The sequence below is a fragment of the Epinephelus fuscoguttatus genome, linkage group LG15 (assembly GCF_011397635.1).
Source record: "Epinephelus fuscoguttatus linkage group LG15, E.fuscoguttatus.final_Chr_v1".
NCBI lineage: Eukaryota > Metazoa > Chordata > Actinopteri > Perciformes > Serranidae > Epinephelus > Epinephelus fuscoguttatus.
Window position 1 is genome coordinate 9,913,023 of NC_064766.1, and position 18,168 is coordinate 9,931,190.

Consider the following 18,168-nt stretch of genomic DNA (forward strand, 5'->3'; position numbering starts at 1 on the left):
CCTCCTCCACCGCCTCCTCCACCAGAGTCAGATTCAGCCTGGCCAGAGCTTGTGCGTTTTGGGGACATGCCCGTGCGAGAGGCCCTGCGTCCCGCCATGGGGAGGGTAGCCGAGTCGCACACCCATCCTCCTGCGCCGTGACCCTGGCCAATCATGGAGCCGGATCGGGTCATGACAAGGTGCTGCTCCCTGGGTAATGTCTCCGACTGCACCTGGAGGGAACGTAGGCGAGCACGAGTGGTTTCAGTTTGGGGCTTGGGTAGGGTATGGAACTGTTAGGTTTGGTTACAGTAACACAGAATGGGATGAAGGATGATTCAATGAAAGGCATAATAAAAGCAGAGAGATGGGGGGGTGTGATGACATAGAGCCCGAATGGAGGAAAAGCAGGACATGGTGATAATAAAAAAATGATTGAGATGAAGGAGAGACAGACGTCGAGCAGAACAGAGTGGAAGAAAGGCAGAGTTGGAAGAAGCCGTAGATATTAATTGAACACTAGAATGAGCTAACACTGCACTGTGAGAGGGAGATGGAGAGGGAAGTGATCGAGAAATAGAATATTTGAAAATTAAATAAAGGAAGGGCCAGGCAGCCTTGCTATGGCCTACTAAATAAAACAAAACACAGAAAAGATAATGAACGACAGGATATAAATGTGCTGATATGTCTGAATCATCCTCCTTTTTCAGCATTGTCCTGGACACTTCTGCTACAGTACAGAAATGAAAAATATTACAGCCTCACATTCACTGCAATAATACAGTATATCAGGTTGAATGCAAGCTTAATAATTATTTCATATTTGCTTAATTACTTTCTTACTTACTCGTTTGCTTATTTAATTTATTTATTAAGTCATTCATTCAACTTTAATGCTTTCTCCAATGCAGCCATCTATCATTAATCAAGTCATTTATTCAATTTTAATTCATTATTCAATACGTCTATCACCTTTTCTCCTTCCTGAAACATCATCCATCCATCTATATTAAACTGTGTTGCAGTACAGAATCCATTCACATGCCAGTTTCACACCAAACAAAACAGCTCATTTGGATGCTACTGACAACATTGCTATGTAGACAATAACAATATTAATTGTCCCCCATCATCTTCTTGAAGACTGGGTAGACCAGATCGAACAGTAAAATAACTTAAAGGGTGACTGGTATTTTTCAACCGAGACCCTATTTCCTCATGCTCTTGTATCTAATGAAGGCTATAATTTTTTTTATTTTTCCAGTATTGAGGGAGAACGCTGCAGCCAGCAGGGGTGGAACAAGCTACAATGTTAACATTAATAGGCAATTGTGCAATGTCAATTTACATCCACTAAAAGTACTTGTTTCTGTCACCAACATGCTCAGATTGTTATTATACCGTCTGACAATATCATGGAAAGGACCCTTCAGAAAAACACATTTTTGTGAAAGAGTAAGATCCTTTTTATCTAATCAGAAACATTACGGAAATTGCGATTGCAAAACCAACCAGACTCCAATTTAGATAAACAGTCATTTTAAACCTGCAAAATACACTTCATTAAAAATCAACAGAAACAAAACTCACAAAAACATCTTAATTTATCCTTCCACTTATTCAACAATAACTTGGCTGAAATAACTGGCTGAAATTAACCCTTATTCACTCAGTTAGATGTGAAAATATACGGGCTCTATATAAGGTAAAATTACTGTTTATTCAAATGGAGTCTGGTGGGTTTGTCAATAGCAATTTTGGAACAGCCTCTGGTTAAACACAAATGATCTTGCCTTTTAACAAAAAGGTCTATTTTTGCAGGGACACTTACAATATCAATGCAAGGTTCTCTCTCAACACTAGACCAATTTCAAAAATTGTTGTTCCCATTAGTCACTGAGACACAAATACATGGGAAAAGATGGTCCAGGTTGAAAACACCAAATTTACTCTTTAAGTCCTGCAATTAAGACTGCAAAACATTACTTCTTTATTGTTCTCTACAGCAAAATTGAATCCAACAAAACTTATTTGCATAAGTAGCATATTTGGGGTCAAAGTAGATCAGCTAAATTACGATCCAAAATTGCACTTTTGGTGTGAAAGCAGGGTCAAAGTGATCCTTACCCAGTCCACATCTTGATTGTTGTTCGCTTTGTCCTCATTGCTGCCCTCTGTGCAATTGCTTGCCGTTCCTGTCCCTCCTCCTCTCTCCTGGCTGTCACTGGTCCTTGGCGTTCCTCCATCCGACGTGCTTACCCCACTTTGGGGTGCAGTCCCGTCACGGCTTCCCGTGCGACTCCCTGTTCGGCTCCCTGTGCTGAGATCTGTGGGAGCTACGTACACTGCCCCAGACTCCATTGCCCCCACCATGGCTCCCTGGTTCTGGATGACCAGAGAGTGGTCTGGCTGGCCTCCAGGATAGCGGTATCCCAGCTCTGCCAGGCCTGGCTCAAATGTTCCACCTGGTGCACGGCGGAGAACTGGTAATGTGTGGCTGCTGTAACAGAGGCGACCATAGAGAGGTCCTCCTTGTCCTGAGTAGTTGTGATCCACGCCCGGATTCTGAGCCCAGCTGTAGGTACGACTTTTGTCTTGGTTATGATGGGCATAACGTCTGTAAGACACAAGGCAAAATTTCAATTTAACTTTGGTAAGTCCGATATGTATGTCTTACAGGTCCCATATTATGCTCACTTTAAGGCACGTACTTGTATTTACATGCTTTAATGTTAACAAAACATTACTTTTGTCATAAAGTCTGCCTGAATATACCTGTATTCACCCTCTATCTGAATCGTTCCATTTTAATGCTTGTCTCTTCAAGCCCCCCTCCAAAAAAACTCAGTCTGCTGGTCCTCTGCATCTGCACTTTCATCATGTCTGCACCATTATTGCAGCCAGGGAAATAACTGTAACAGTACTGTAGCGGTTGTGACATCACAACCTCATGGAAGTCTTGGGGGCTTGTTTAAAGACCCTAAATATGGATTTTGTGGATTGAGCATTTTGATACTTTCACAGTATTCAAATACACCTGTACCTGCTTTATATTAAAAACAGACATGAAAATCTGATGTTTAACGATATGGACCTTTATCTTGCTGGCCCACCACAACACACAAGAGAATTTTTGAGACCATAGCTGGTGGTTTTGTACCATAAAGCATTATATTCAAATTATAGAGCATTTCTGTTCTTTTAGGCACCTTGGGGAAAAATATTTCCAGTGACATTTTTATTGCATTCTCACTGGGTGACTTTTGTAGACTGAACAATAATAATAATAAAAAAAAAAAGTCAAACTTGATGCAGCCAAGGCCAAGATGTTCTGACTTTGAGCCTCCAGTATGAATATCAAATTATAAACTTTTGAAAAGCAATGCAAGCATCCTGTTAAAACTTGTAGTCAGCACAATGCAAGATAACCCTGACAACATCATCAGGGTAACTTTCTCAGACTAAACAAAAGTTCTCTTGGTAAGTCTATGTGAAATTCTGGTACAATTGCTGGCCCCAACATTGGGCCAACATTACTGTCTTTAGCAAGGAGGTTGTATCTTATAAAACTAGAAAACCTAAGGCATCCACTGGTACCAACCATGGACCAACCACCGGAAGAGCATTTAATCGCCTAACATGTTTGGAAAAATAACACATTAAAACAGGATTGTTTTGGAGCTCAAATTGTTAACTGAACCAGTATTAGTCAATGTACATCAAATAATTAGTAATATTAACTGTAATAAAACTGTACCAAAGTATATCCATGTGCAAATTCCTAAATTTTCCATATTGCCAAAGTTTTCAGCTAACCTATATACTTCAACAGCATAATCTTATCCCTAAAATTCAACTATAGCTTTTGGTTTGGGTGTGCCCCCTCTAGATTTTCAGTCACCCCATCTGGTCACACTTGTGAAAATTTTTGGGGGGCGCCAATGGCAAGCTCTTACTAACACAAAACAACAAAACCATGAACCACAGCTTAAAAGTTCCCATAAAGTTAAACTATCTGCTCCTCCATGACACAGAGTCAAGAAAAATGAAACATTAAAAACACCACAAAGGTGGTTTTATTGCAAGGATATTGCAGTGGATTGCATTAGATTTAAAAGGTTTTTCATGTCGTTGTGTCCACCTCCATAAATTGCGAGAAGCAATTTTCGATAAACTAAACGCAGCCTTTGTACTTGTTTATGGCCTCTCCATATGGCTTTGCATGAATTCGTCGGAGCTAATTATTGGTCCAAAGGCAATAACAATGTTTCACAGGAACATCAAAGTGGGTGCAAACAGCTCTCTGATGTAGCAGAACATAAACGAGCTTTAACAAAACGAGCACAACAAAGTGGTCTCCCAGGACTGCAGAGCTTGATAGCCTTCTGTCTCAGCATTTTGATCGCTGACTGATTATGATCTGGGAGTTAAGGCTCGATCAGTTACTTAAGGGGATCAATTAAGTGCTGGACTGAGATGAAAGATTTTACTCTGAAGGGGTAGATTTGTTTCCTCCCTAACTTCCTTTTAGTGTATAATAAGAGGCCAGCCATGAGGTTTGATGCAATTAAATAATAAGAGTTAAATGTGTACATGTAAACAAAATCTCCCCACCACACACACACACACACCCTCTGCCTACGTACACATTCCTGCTGTCCAGTGTGCGATAGCCACGTGAGCGTGAGCTGTGTGGGGCGCTCTGGAGCGCAGCAATGTCAAAGGCAGCCGTGTCGGCCTCGCCCCCGCCCTCGTCATCATACGTTATGATGTTCTCACGCACGTCGTCCTCCTCCAGTGGTGACAGGGAGTCGCGCTTCTGACGGCGCAGCGACAGTGACAGGGCGCTCACCGCTGCAGAGGGGAGGCAGAGGGAATAAAAGATATTGAGGCATAGGAGAGAAATTGGAAAAAGAATGATTAACAAGAGGGGAGGGGGCAGAAGTCACAGGGGAAATAAAGGGATGGAGGAAGAGGAGAGAGCAAGCGAGGGAGAAATATTCAGGCAGACAAAGAGGTGAGACAGAGACAAAACAAATACAGAAGAGGCCTTGGGTTAGAGGGCTGGTATATCATATCAGCAGGCTACATGCCTCCACTGTGTAATTGACTTTGAGCCCCAGTCAGGCAAATGGCCGCTTTATTCTCTCATGACTCCACCACTCGTACACCATATTCCCAGAGCAAAGACAGCTACATTTGACCTAGGGCTGTGGGCAAAGAACCAAGCTGGTGGCCCTTGTCCAACAAGGCTACCTGTGATAAAATCCACCCGGAAGGATGGATTTGTTCTGCTCTAGTTATGCACTATTTGACAAGAATTTTTGTTAAACTCAATACGTTCATCACATATAAAGTGGGGAAATATTATTGCATATGGTTAATATTGGAAATTGTTGAATAAAGATGTAGGTGCAGAGCAGCAGCCCATGAAAAACCTACTCGAACATGCATAAATCGTCTTTTTAAAAAGACACCTGATCCAAAAGGGACCCTGAGGACACTGACTGATCCTTAAGTTTCACTAAAACCCAACAATTCAGAATTTGCAGTACTTTTTCAAACAATGGGTCTAATGGGAATAATGTTTCGAGCTGATTTATTAACATAAACCCTGTGAAAGAGCCAACCACTCATTACTCTAAACTCTGCTATACTAGCATCTAGGATGTTCCTGTTCTTCTAAAGTAAGCTGTTACTCCATAATATACTGTAGTTAGCCACTGACATGGCCCTTGCCTTTGGTAAGGCAGACCAGGCACACAGTGTCGCTTATGTTTGAGCAGTATTAATTCTTTACACTTTTGCTCTTGAGTTTAATTTTTCAAAAGCTACAAAAAGCTAGAACTCTCCGAACTCTTGAGAATCTGAGTGTCTCTGTTATTGGAGCTTCATTTAAACTGTTTTTTTTACCATGTGGAGAAATCAATACCTTTACAGACACACTGTGCTTAGTTACAGTTGCCAAGCTATGACTGGACAATCACTGTTTGAGCTAGGGGTTCATGAACAGTCAATTTTATTGGATCCAGTTTGAAAGAGCTCTACTTGGTTGTCTTGAGCTCCGTTTCCACAACACTTTGGCATAGTACCCTTTGATTCTGTACATAACCCGTACAAACATGTACCTAAGATACCCTAGATCTGTTTTACATTTCCGTAGCAGTAAGTACTCTTAAATGTGGGCAGGGTTGTTCCTGGATGTTTTTTACATTCTGTTCTGCATTGCTCCACCTATTAGAATTAAATCAGTTTGCTAGGTACCTCAACAGAAGGGTTACAAAAAAAATGGTATGGCTTGGAATGGTTCTGTTGGTACTATGCACAACATATGGCAATGGAAACACAAAAATAACCACTCTAATGTGTTACGGCCTGAATTGAACCAGACTGCTTAGTGGATATGAGGCACTGGTGTACGTGCATACTGTGCACACTACGTGCTTGTGTCTCTATATTGATGCACCACAGGTGGTAAAGCTGCTGCAGTAAGTCAATCTGCAACCTTAATGTTGTTGGAGGTGGCATGATCTGATTTCCATGGCACTAATGTAATGATTCCTGAGAGGAGTGGGAAGTCTCTAATCTTTCATTACAATGTGAGGGATCGCCTTCATGCCATGACTAACATGTATATTTCTCTTCATAGGAGCCACAGAGAGTGGTTACCAAATGGCTTGATATCCACCTTATGTATGCCAAGCCCCTTTTTAATAACCAGATGGGATCCTGACGGAGCTGTTGTCAGAGCTTCTGTAAGAACATTTGGCATTTTGTGCAGGGCCCAGTTATACTGTTCAGGATTAGCATGAACCTCTTATAGACAAGAAAAACGAAACTGTCCTGGCACAGAACTCTAGCTCTCTTCTAAGGCTCCAAACTTGAGATGAATGCTTTAAAGTTGAGTGTATTTCCTGGTATAGTTTATGCCCTTGTCACTTGGGGAACTAAATTCTAAACTCCACCAAAAGCCACTCTGCATGATCACCTTCACGCCATGTTGCGTTTCCTTCTTGATTGAACTAGTCTCCTGCAGAATGATAATGCCCCTATCAACAAGGCATGAGTAGTGATCCAACAGACTGAATAGAAATGACAATGATGCTGGCCATGAGCCAAAGCCTTCTCAGCACCTAGACATTATCCAATTGAGCATTTGAGAGTTTCTGCAAAGGTGGCAGTGACATTTTATTATGCTGCTATCAAAAACCGGAGGGCCCAGATAATCACTCAGAATTGTTATTTTAGCAGTGATTAGTGCTGACCTTGCTGCAGGAGATAACTGGACCAAAATTGCGAGGAAAAGTAAACCCAGCTATTGAGCAGCTGTGACTAAGAAAAATATTTACGCTGCTGCCTACATTATTTTCATATGCAGATTAAGCATCATGGGATGTAGTGGAGGGTAAACAGCCCTAAACACTATTTACTCATCTTTTTATTTGTAGATTAGCATTACACTCCTTTATAGGCAGTAAATCTTAATGATATAACTTCATAAATAATGCAGAGTGCTGTAGTAAAAACATGATGTAGGTTATATACTGTAAGTAAGGGTCTTTCCAGGGACAAAAAGTAATTCATATTACACTTCTTTGATTTGCATTGTTGTTAGTCTCATGGGGATCTCATCATTTTGTATCTATGTGTATAACTTCTATGTATCAAGGTATTTACCCAGTAGTGTGGCAACACAAGCCAGGATAGCCAGCAGGGCGGCGGTGCTGAGCCCAGGGGAAGGCAGTGTGGACTGCTGAGGGAGACACACCGCCTCTCTTTCCCAGTCCCACTCGCCCTCTGTCTGTTTGTCCTTCTCTTTCTCCCCGGCCCGTGCCCCTCCTCTCAGGCAGGGACAGACGGACACTGTGACCGTCCCAGTGCTGGTGAGTCCTGACGTCCCATCCCTCAGGACCAGCGGCACAAAGAGCGTCAGCGTGGAGGATGCGGAGCGAGACAGCGGTTGGAGCTGGGACAGCAGCACCAGACTGGCTGTGGGACCTGAAGGAAGACAATTCATCCATTGTTAACTGCATTTTGCAATTTCCCATTTTTCTTCTGCACTGAATGGCAGCAGGAGGTTACAATTGTGAAATGATGGACATGCATCATTGTGTTTGCAAATTTGTGACTCCAATCAATAGGTGATTGATTCACACCGCAAAGGAATAAAGCAGGTATGTTTTGGAACCATCACAAGCCCGTGCATCTTTCAATTTGTTATTGAGATTTCATCAATAATGACACATATAACAATTTAGAAGACCAGGGAGCAGCAACAACAAAAGAGTTCAGGCTTCTATTGATCTGACTCCACTTATTTTTGGGCAAAAGAGCTGTGAACTGTCTGCGGGGGAGATCTTTTTAGATTTCTACTAAATTAAATGTAAAAGGCTAGAAAAAATAAGGCCAGAGATAAGAGGGCATACAAGCATAGTGTGGAAAGCATTTAATCAGCATGAAAGGCGCTGAAAAATCGTATAAACATGAATGAATTATCCACACAATCTTCTCTGATCCGAATCACAGATCGAATCATTACCGTTTTTAACAAAGCAAATAATGCAGCATGCATCTGTCAGACAAGCTGTCCATATCAGAACAGAACATGTTCTTCTTTTTCTCTGTTCTGCCATTGGATGACACATCAAAGAGCCCTTTGATTCCACATGTCAGTGAGTTTATCCTCCAGATTCACGTACCAGCTAGAACAGGTTCCCTCCTCGTGGTTTTGCCAAGTTTAGGAGCAATCAGCAGGCCAATGATGCAAATGATAGTCAATGAGTTCTTAGCTCATCAGCTACTGGAATTACAAATTTCACTGTTGAATGTGACAGTATTATCAGAGGTTTTATATCAGATTCAAGGAAGGTATATATAAGAAATATATAATATCTACACTAGAGAGCTACCACATTAGCCAGGATGTCTGCGTAGCCAAGGGACAGAATCCACATATCAAGATAACTATAATTTTTTCACCATTTTGAAATGGTACAAATGGTTTAAACACTAATCAATACTAAAATTAACAATGGGTCAAATCAGCATGTGTAATGTAAAAGGGGTTGCTCATATTCCTAGACCCACAGAGAATAATCATCCAATCTTGCCATTTCCCTCAGCTCTACGGAGTGCTTTAATGTATTTTAGCTAACTGTTTTGATTTTATGGCCATCAACTTTACTTTTTGGTTCACTCTTACCACTGTCATCAACCTAATTTCCAACCGCAGCTGTTTTCAGTGAAAAGGCATTGATTAACCCACTCTATGCTACCTACTTAATAACTAGCTGGTAAACGTATTGGAGAATTTAGCTGCTAGTGAGACAAAACTTTCCCTGGGGAGGTGGTGGAGACCAAATCAAAGCTAAAAGAAAAGTGGACACACGGCATTTGTTAGGTATGTGTAAACAGACTAACATGTAAATCATATTGGCATTTCAAGCTGAAAATGTGTCAGTATTATAGAGGGTTTCTTGTGCTGCTCCAGTGGCCAAAAAATCTAAATAATTCTGCTTCAATTTTTTTTTCACAAACCAGCTTGATTGAGCCCTAAAACACCAGGCTGACATGACACATGAATTCAATCTTGACAAACAGTTTTTTTTTCTTACCAATGTTGGAGCAATGTTTTGATATTTATTTCTGCCAGTAACACAAATGTGTAGTGCAGGTGAGCTGTAAAACTCCTTCAGTTTGACTGATTGACAGTCCTGTAATGTGTCAAAAAGTGAGATGGAACAGCAAGAGGTTAAAAAAAGAAGAGGACCCCTAGCTGATGTAATCAGGGATGTACTGCGCAGTAAATGGTGCAGGTTTCAAAATATTCAAAAAGCCTCAGCTTTGCAAATGTTATATGTTTTATTCAGCGTGTTTTTTAGGCCTCAAGGATATGAACAATGGTGTGAAACACTGACTGCAAACATGCCTGTGTTTGTTTACAAGGAAATTCCATGGGTGATGCATAATTGAAAAAATATATATATCTGTGGACAAGTTATTTTGTCTTTTATGCATGAAAAAGTAAATGTAGCACATATTTCGTGGTGTATGTCAGTGAAGATTCTCAGTCATCCAGGTCATGGTAATCGTAAGTGCTATATCGTAGGCAGACTTGCTTGAGTTTCTTGAAAATGTTTCACCTCTCATCCAAGAGGCTTCTTCAGATCGTCATTCATTGTGCTGCAGGAGTATCTCAGAAACTCAGGAGGATCTTCAACAAACACCACATCACTCTGCACTTCAAGCCCAGTATCACACTGAGGCAGAAGCTTGTCCACCCTAAGGACAAAACTCCCAGGCATAAACAGAGTAATGTAGTGTGTGCAGTTCAGTGCAGCCAGGAATGCACAGATGTGTACATTGGTGAAACAAAACAACAGCCCTTTTTAAATAGGAATTGTGCAAATTTGCAGGAAAGCCCAATCAGTCCTTTTTCAGCATTGGCAGTATAAAATCAAAATCGGGGAGTGCAGCAAAATGCCACCTACCTACTTTTGTTTATACAAAATGCGCCTTTTTCGGGGCAATGGGGGCGTGAGCAAGTAACAAAACGTGTAGCTCAGCGTGTGACGTAAACAGTGGCGTGCTCCGAGGGAGGCTGCGGCTGGTCAGTCCTTCGGCAATTCCCTCATAATTTGGCCTGTCCTTCACCATCCCCGTCATTTGACAGTTAATGGCCTCTTCATTTGCGAAGACAAGGAGGGCGTGCAATTCTTTGTCTCCCCAGCTGCTTATCTATCAGGTTTGCGTTTCCCTCTTGCTATCCTGCTATCAGCTGTTTCCTATTTATCCACCACCAGTGGGTTGCACGTGTGGCGTCATCAACAGCTCCTCCCACAAGTCATCAACAACCCCTCCCGTGACGGAAGGCCGCCTCTATCTTTTTAAACCAAAAAGGTTCTGCCAATATGACTACCTTACAAGGCGGAAAATTGGACACCTCGGATCAACTCGCCAATCCGCCTCTGTGTGTATAAACGCTCGCAGAGTGCCAGCACAGGAGAGCCAGCCCATCAGGTCAAGACTCAGCTATTCATTGACATCTAAAGGAGAAGGGACACTCCTACGAGAGCAGCAATGTTCACATTTTGGCCAGAGAAGAAAGATGGTTTGAAAGAGGTGTGACAGAAGCCACCTACGTCAAACTGGAACGGCTATCATTAAACAGAGGAGGTGGCCTACGACACTATTTATCACCCACCTACAATGCAGTGTTGGGATCCCTTCCCTGACGACTTAACACCCATTCACACCTAGTCCCATCTAACCCTAAGGACACACAAGATGGCCGCGTGGGCCATCTTGTGTGTCCTTAGGGTTAGATGGGACACACAAGATGGCCGCGTGGGTCAACGACTCACATGTGACCTTAATGACTCTGAAACCCAGAACTCATATGTGACTTCAACAACTCTGTAAGGGTTCACACCCACACAGAGTTTAAAGCCTGTGACTAAAAACTGAAGAAGCCTCTTGGATGAGAGGCGAAACATCTTCAAGAAACTCAAGTCCAGTTGCCTATGATATAGCACTCGTCCAAAAGGAAAGCCACAAAAATCATGGGAACAGCATGAAGAAATTGCAAATATAGTGAGGCGAAGTGCCAAATGGGCAAAGCTTGTTCCAAATGAGTGACTCTGGGGTTGGCTTTCACTGTCACCTTGCTGGTGAGTAGTGAAGAAGAGGATTAAGAGCAACGTGGAATTGACCTGCATTTTCTTGGCTGGCTGTTAGCGTAGTTAGCTTGCTGAAGTACAGTGCAATATATATAACATTCCTACAATAGTACTCTGCACTATATGCACAAGAAGTGTAGAGAGAAGGAACCAAGTTTGAATGCTGTGTTTATAAACTGTGACCAACACACTCTGCATAGTATACCTTCAAATAAATAATGCAATAAATTAAACTTCTGCATACACCAAGAAATCATCTTGGTCCCTTCTCTCTATACTTCTTGTGCATATAGTGCAGAGTACTATTGTAGGAATGTTATATATATTGTACTGTACTTCAGCAAGTTAACTACGCTAACAGCCAGCCAAGAAAATGCAGGTCAATTCCACGTTGCTCTTAATCCTCTTCTTCACTACTCACCAGCAAAGTGACAGTGAAAGCCAACCCCAGAGTCACTCATTTGGAACAAGCTTTGTCCATTTGGCACTTCGCCTCGCTATATTTGCAGTTTCTTCATGCTGTTCCCATGATTTTTGTGGCTTTCCTTTTGGATGAGTGCTACTTACAGCCTGGATGCCACCTTTTTAAAAATGTCCTGACCTCATCTGCTGTTTTTGGCTGGGAGCTAAATGCCCAGGAACATCCTGAACAGAGCAAATTGGAAGAAAATAAGAAAATGAAGGTGGAAGGTCTTTGCAGTTGAATACATGACCACACACCTCCACTGGGTCATAAGTGATGATTTAGAGGGATTACTTTTGTATGAATCTTTCAATGCAGTATATATTTTTATAGAAAACTCAGCATAGTATGGCCTTGAAGTTTTATTGTGCAAAATGAACACTAAATGTCTATGTTTTGATGCAGTAGCGTGCTATATCCTTGAATTAACAAGCCCAACATGAGTGTAAGTGTATCCATGATTGCACTGCCCTGTAAAAATCTTTGTTAGTGTGTACTGTATCCAGCATGTGTGTGTATTTGTGCAGGAAAATGGGCCAAAGAAAGCGGTACAGGCAGAGAATGTACTTGAAACAAATACTAAGTAGCTGAATTCAGTTGAGCTGAAGTGAATTAAACGAAGCAGCTCTAATTTCTTCAAAAGCTTTTCATTGGAAACAGTAAGTATACGTGGTTGTGGGGAATAGAAGATGGATGTAGAGGATATGGGCAGGCAAACAAGAGGGACGAATAAAAGAGAGGAGGATAACAAAGCAAAACAATGGGGCCACCGGAGTTGGGAGATGGATGGTAGAAGAGAGAGGCAGAGACAGAAAATGGGAAGGGGGAGGTAGGGAGAAGAGGAAGAGGCATAGGGTTTTGAGAGAGGGGTAAAAGAAAGAGAGAATGGGGAAAAAACGAAGATGGAAAGAGAAAGGCGGACAGAAAATGTGGGATTAAGAGCCTTAAAAAAGTGGGGGAAAACAGCATGTGTCTGCCAAGGGAACAAAAGAAAGGAATTAAGAGATATACAGAGAGAGGGAAAGATTGAGTGCCTACCACCACTGTCCCTGACGCTGAAGTTGAGGGCAGCGCTGGACTCCGGGGGGATGCTGAAATACACAGTGCTGTCATTCCCTCCCTCATCTCTATCAATCGCCCGCAACACCTGCACCACCTGAAACCCAGAGATAGAGAGAGCAGAGGAAATTGGGTGAGGGGAGGGTGTGAATATGTGTGTGTGTGTGTGTGTGCGTGTGTGTGTGGGAGGAGGAGCACAGGGAGAAGAGAAAGAGAAGGTAATGGCAGAAACACTTACACAGAGAGTGCTTTTAGCTACAAACCATTAGCCGACGTCAGCAGGAATCACAACAAGCCAAACAATTAGTATAGAGACACAAGCAAACTGTGTCTGATACTCGCACCCAATAAATAACTGTGTCTGACAGGAATCGCCTTTCACAAATACAGTGCAGTGTGACTTTCAATTTAGTAATAGCATCTACACAAGCGTACAGTGGCAATCGTAACAAAATTAATCTAAAAAAAAAAAAAAAAATCACCCGCTTCCTAAGCTGATGGGTAATTTATTTTTAATGAAAAACCGGTCATCATTATGCAAGATGTCCTTTCAGAACTGCTTTCTAGTGCTAGCTACAAGACTGAATGGGGGGGATGAAGGGTGCTGCATGCTCTCTGAGTTAGTCAGAGTGTCTGGGCCTTGAGAGCATTTGTTATGTACAGTCGCATTATGTTATCAGTTGCCGGGTGTGAATATTCAAACACGTTTTTGGCTAATGACTTGTCATACAGAGACGTGCATGTACAACCCCAACACATTCAACGCTATCATAATCTTTCTTTCTTGAACTGTCTCCCCACTCACTCACATAACAGCATACACAAACACAAACATGAACATCACAGGCGAAAACAAATCAACGTCGTTGCCATAGAATCACAGATTTAGTGGCGAAACAACAAAGACACAAGCAGCGCAACGAAAAAACACCAGCAAAAAACAACAGATGGGCCAAGACACCAAATTATGACGATGGAGCCAGCATGGAATACTGAAGAAGGAGGAGAGAAAAAAGATAGAGCAAAGGATGGCTTCCAGGGAGAGATTGAGGAGCACAGAGATGATTTCTATAATTGAGATAGGATCAAGCAAGAACACCATGATGCAGAAAAAATAGACACGAACACAAATAAAGCAAGACGGATGGCAGGAAGGAGGGAGACAGTCTGAGAGGAGACTCGAGTTTAATTACAATGTGAATAGCTGCTGCGTTCCGATAACAGGCCATGGAGGATTCACCTGCCTCCATGGTAAATGGGCACGCTGTGGCTGTATGCTGTCATGTCTGAATAGATGGTACTACTGAACCTTATATGCTCCCATACTTGAACAGACAAGGCTTTGCATGATATGCTTCCTTATTTGAATGGAAACAGCTCTGAAGTACTGTGTTTCTTTATGAGAGACATCACTGTTTGTAATAAATATACATAATATCTTATCTAGTTCCTTGTCTCAAAGAATAAGTTTGAGTTTATGTTTGGCCATGCTGTATTAAATGATTTGTTTATGAGCATAAAGCACAGTGTTTGTGTTTTGTCTGACAATTATGGATACAAACACAATAATAATGTATACAAAAAGTACATACTATGTATAAAAATACAAGGATACTAATAAGCCATCAACAATAGAAGAGAGTACACTAAAGTATAAAGCCATGATCTGTATAAAGGTGGCAATACTTAACATTTTACAAAATGTACAAAAACATTGTATGTCCACATTAAAAATACATACATTTTATGAGCATGTTAAAGCTACAGTTGGTAACTTTTATGAGGCTAATTTTGTGTCATATTTACTAAAGCTGTCACCATATTCTGGAAGAAGTACATAGGATAGATGGTCATATTCCTCCTGTTCTTCCTAATGCTTGTAATGACATTCCACCATGGCACACCGAAAACAACCAATCACAGCCATAGAGTCTCTCAGGCAGCTGTCAATCACTGTTGGTAAACTGCGGTCAAACTGTCAAACTAGGCAGCACTGATTAAATATGAATCAAACTTTGATTACTGTAGGCCTATTGCTTATTTCTTGCCTCAAATGCTTTCAGAAACATGAAATGTTGAGCTGTCAAATGAGCAAGTTTGTAACCCAGCAGCTATGTTGGACATAGTCGAAGAAGGCACTGCCCACCAGCCGGACCAGCTTTCTCATTTTACAGCTAAATAGTACACTAAAATATGTTTCTGAAAACATCTGAGGCAAGAAATTGGCAATTCAGTACAGAGTCTTGATTTATATTTGATCAGCGCTGCCTAGTTTGACAGTGTGATCACTGATTGGTTGTTATTGTTCATATGTGGTAATGCTAAGCAATTACCACAAGAAGGAAGAAGCAATGTTGACCATTTTCACCATCTTGGTCTGGTATGTCAGCATGCTAACATGCTGCTGATAGGCAGTAAACACAAAGTATAGTTGAGGCCGAGGGGAATATTAGTTTTTTTGCAGGTACTTGGCCGTACTTCAGATTAAATACCCAATGATGGAGCTAATTAAAAAGTGAGATCACCACAGTTAATATAGTTCATCCTTAGGGGGACATGAATATCTGAACCAAATTTCATGGACATACATTTAATAGTTGTTGAGACATTTCTCTGTCAACCACAAATGTTATACTCATGGTAGTGCTACAAAAAAAGTCCTGTGGGAAGCATGAATGCGCAAAACTTCATGAGATCCCATCAAGTAGTTGTTGAGATATTTGAACCTGGATCAAATTTGGGAACTGACTGACACAGACATCAATATTCTAAAAGCCGTATGTGCTGTCCAGACCTTTTCCAATGCAGGAACTTGATAACCCATAATCTAGGGCTTCCTATATCCTGAACTATACCCTTATAGGAACCTTGTGAGGCTTCAGTTCCAGGCTCTTTTGTGCCTTTTTGACAAATCACAATCATCAGCACTGCCAACAGTACCTCAAACTTTAATTTAGTATGGCCACATGAGCTGTGCCAAAATACAGTTCCAGGGACTTGTCCCCAAGGCAGATGGAGAAGTGTGTAACAAAAGCAGACCCTGTGACATTGGCTATACGTCAAATTATGTTTTGTTATGTTCCTGCAGTGAAAAGGACGAATAGACTGCACCAATTTTCACTGGGATTGTCCCATTTTCATACAAACAAAAGCTTGTTCCAGCAGAATAATTTGAAAATGTTATGAATTTATTTTTACATGTAGTGGCTTTAAATTGTAGTTTTGGAACAGAGCTCTTCATGTGGACAAATACATCGATGTCAGAGGTCATTTAAGCACATACTGACCTGCCCGACGGAGGATGAGTCGCACATGGCCGTTGTGTACTGCCTGTCCAGCTCGGGTGCATTGTCATTCAGGTCTAATGTCTCTATTGCAACCAGAACTCTGGATACCTGGCTGGGGTTGTCTGAAAGAGCCAATCAGAAGGAGGCGCCTTGAAATACATCACTCTTAGATGCCTGCAGACAGCTGTATTTAGAAAAAAATATGAATATAATACCCCAATGCAATAAACACCAGTGTGTGCACACACAAAAATGCACATTTGCACTCTATTAAATCCATTCACTTGTCCTCATAGGCGAGATCAAGCTTTTCAGTCTTTGTCAAGAAACTTCAACAGCACTCAGATCACATTAGCGAGCACACAATTGGCTAAATATACAGTAGTGCATTTGGTTTCATTTGGCTTGTGTTACAGCTCACAGGCTCCCAGCTGGAGTACGACTGATGCTTCCATAGCAGTCGAATTTTTCCACATCAAACTGTTCCGTTCTTAGCCAAAGCATCTCCCAGCGTCAAGTGTGCGTGTATGTGTGAGTGTGTGTGTTTCTAAGAAAGAGAGAGAGGGAGCAGAGGAGGGATGTAGAAAGCAGTCAATCTGCATGCAGTTACACAAGGGCGCAGTTTAAATGGATTGGCAGAGGGTCTCCTACACCCAATTCACTTGGATATATACACACACTTGAACGTGAAGTTCTCAGAGCCACACTTGAAACGCAAGGAGTCATACTCTGAGCTGAACATCCACCATTACATTTCAGGCTGCTCTTGTGTAGGGCTCAGACACAATCCAGGCTCGCCAGCACACATCTTTACTCATTTATCTAACCCCGCAACACAGTGGGCCGTCCTCTGTAAATTAAGACACACACATACACATACACTCCCACACCATGTTCTCAAACCTAAAGCAGTAACACTGTGTCATGGATGACAGCGACTGCTTCCCATCACTGAAAAGCTAAAAATGAGCTCTTGCTGTAATGCTACTGGGTGAGCTGGCCTGCCCGTGGCCATGGCAGAGCTCCTACTGTGCTTTATGTCAACACAGCCTCCAACAGTCTGTTTATTAGATAGAGCTCATTATTCAAGACAGGCACTCACTGTGCTGCCTCCACAGTCCTACCAACACTGCTGCCACAAGGAGCCCTGAGTAGATTTTAAGTAAAGATTAACTTTGTCCAGAGCAAGACTTGGCAGGAAAACAACTTCTTCTCCTTGGACAAAGCAGCAACTGGACAGCACTCTCCAGCAATACTTTCACTTTTAGACCAACGAGTTTGATTGAGGTTTTTGTTTTAGGGCTGCGTAGGAAATCCAAATAATAGCTTGTTGCCTGCCAAGAATGACTATAAGAATTCAGCCAGGATTTAGCAGGAGGTTGGTGTTAAGTTTAAAAAAATCCTAAAGACTGAACAAGAAAAGAAGTTGTTTGTCATTGCCTTCCAAAATGACCAATAAATGAATGAGCATTTGCTGATCTGGCACCACTTTCAACAGAAAGACATCATTTGTCAGTGCCTTCTAAAACGCATATGACAATTATCTGATCTGCCAAAACTATGGCTAATGTTTGGTTTGGTTTAGGCACAAAAACTAATTAACTAGAGATCCTAGTTTGGATTAAAAGAAAATAACTTATTATTGGAAGAAATTGTGATGTATACAGCAGTCTTCTGTGTCTATGTAATATACTAAAAT

General features: G+C 41.6%; 1 protein-coding gene across 1 annotated transcript in view; it reads right to left on the minus strand.

Annotated features, from left to right (window-relative positions):
* Positions 1–233: 233 nt before the first annotated feature.
* Positions 234–18,168, minus strand: part of LOC125902183 (cadherin-2) — a 170,207-nt gene continuing 152,272 nt past the window's right edge. The window contains exons 9-14 of the mRNA XM_049598347.1: positions 16,470–16,591; positions 13,162–13,279; positions 7,660–7,980; positions 4,629–4,836; positions 2,110–2,599; positions 234–519 (exon numbers count right to left, since the gene is read on the minus strand). Coding sequence (XP_049454304.1) covers positions 499–519; positions 2,110–2,599; positions 4,629–4,836; positions 7,660–7,980; positions 13,162–13,279; positions 16,470–16,591 — 1,280 coding nt within the window. The 3' untranslated portion in view covers positions 234–498. The remainder of the gene's footprint in view (positions 520–2,109; positions 2,600–4,628; positions 4,837–7,659; positions 7,981–13,161; positions 13,280–16,469; positions 16,592–18,168) is intronic.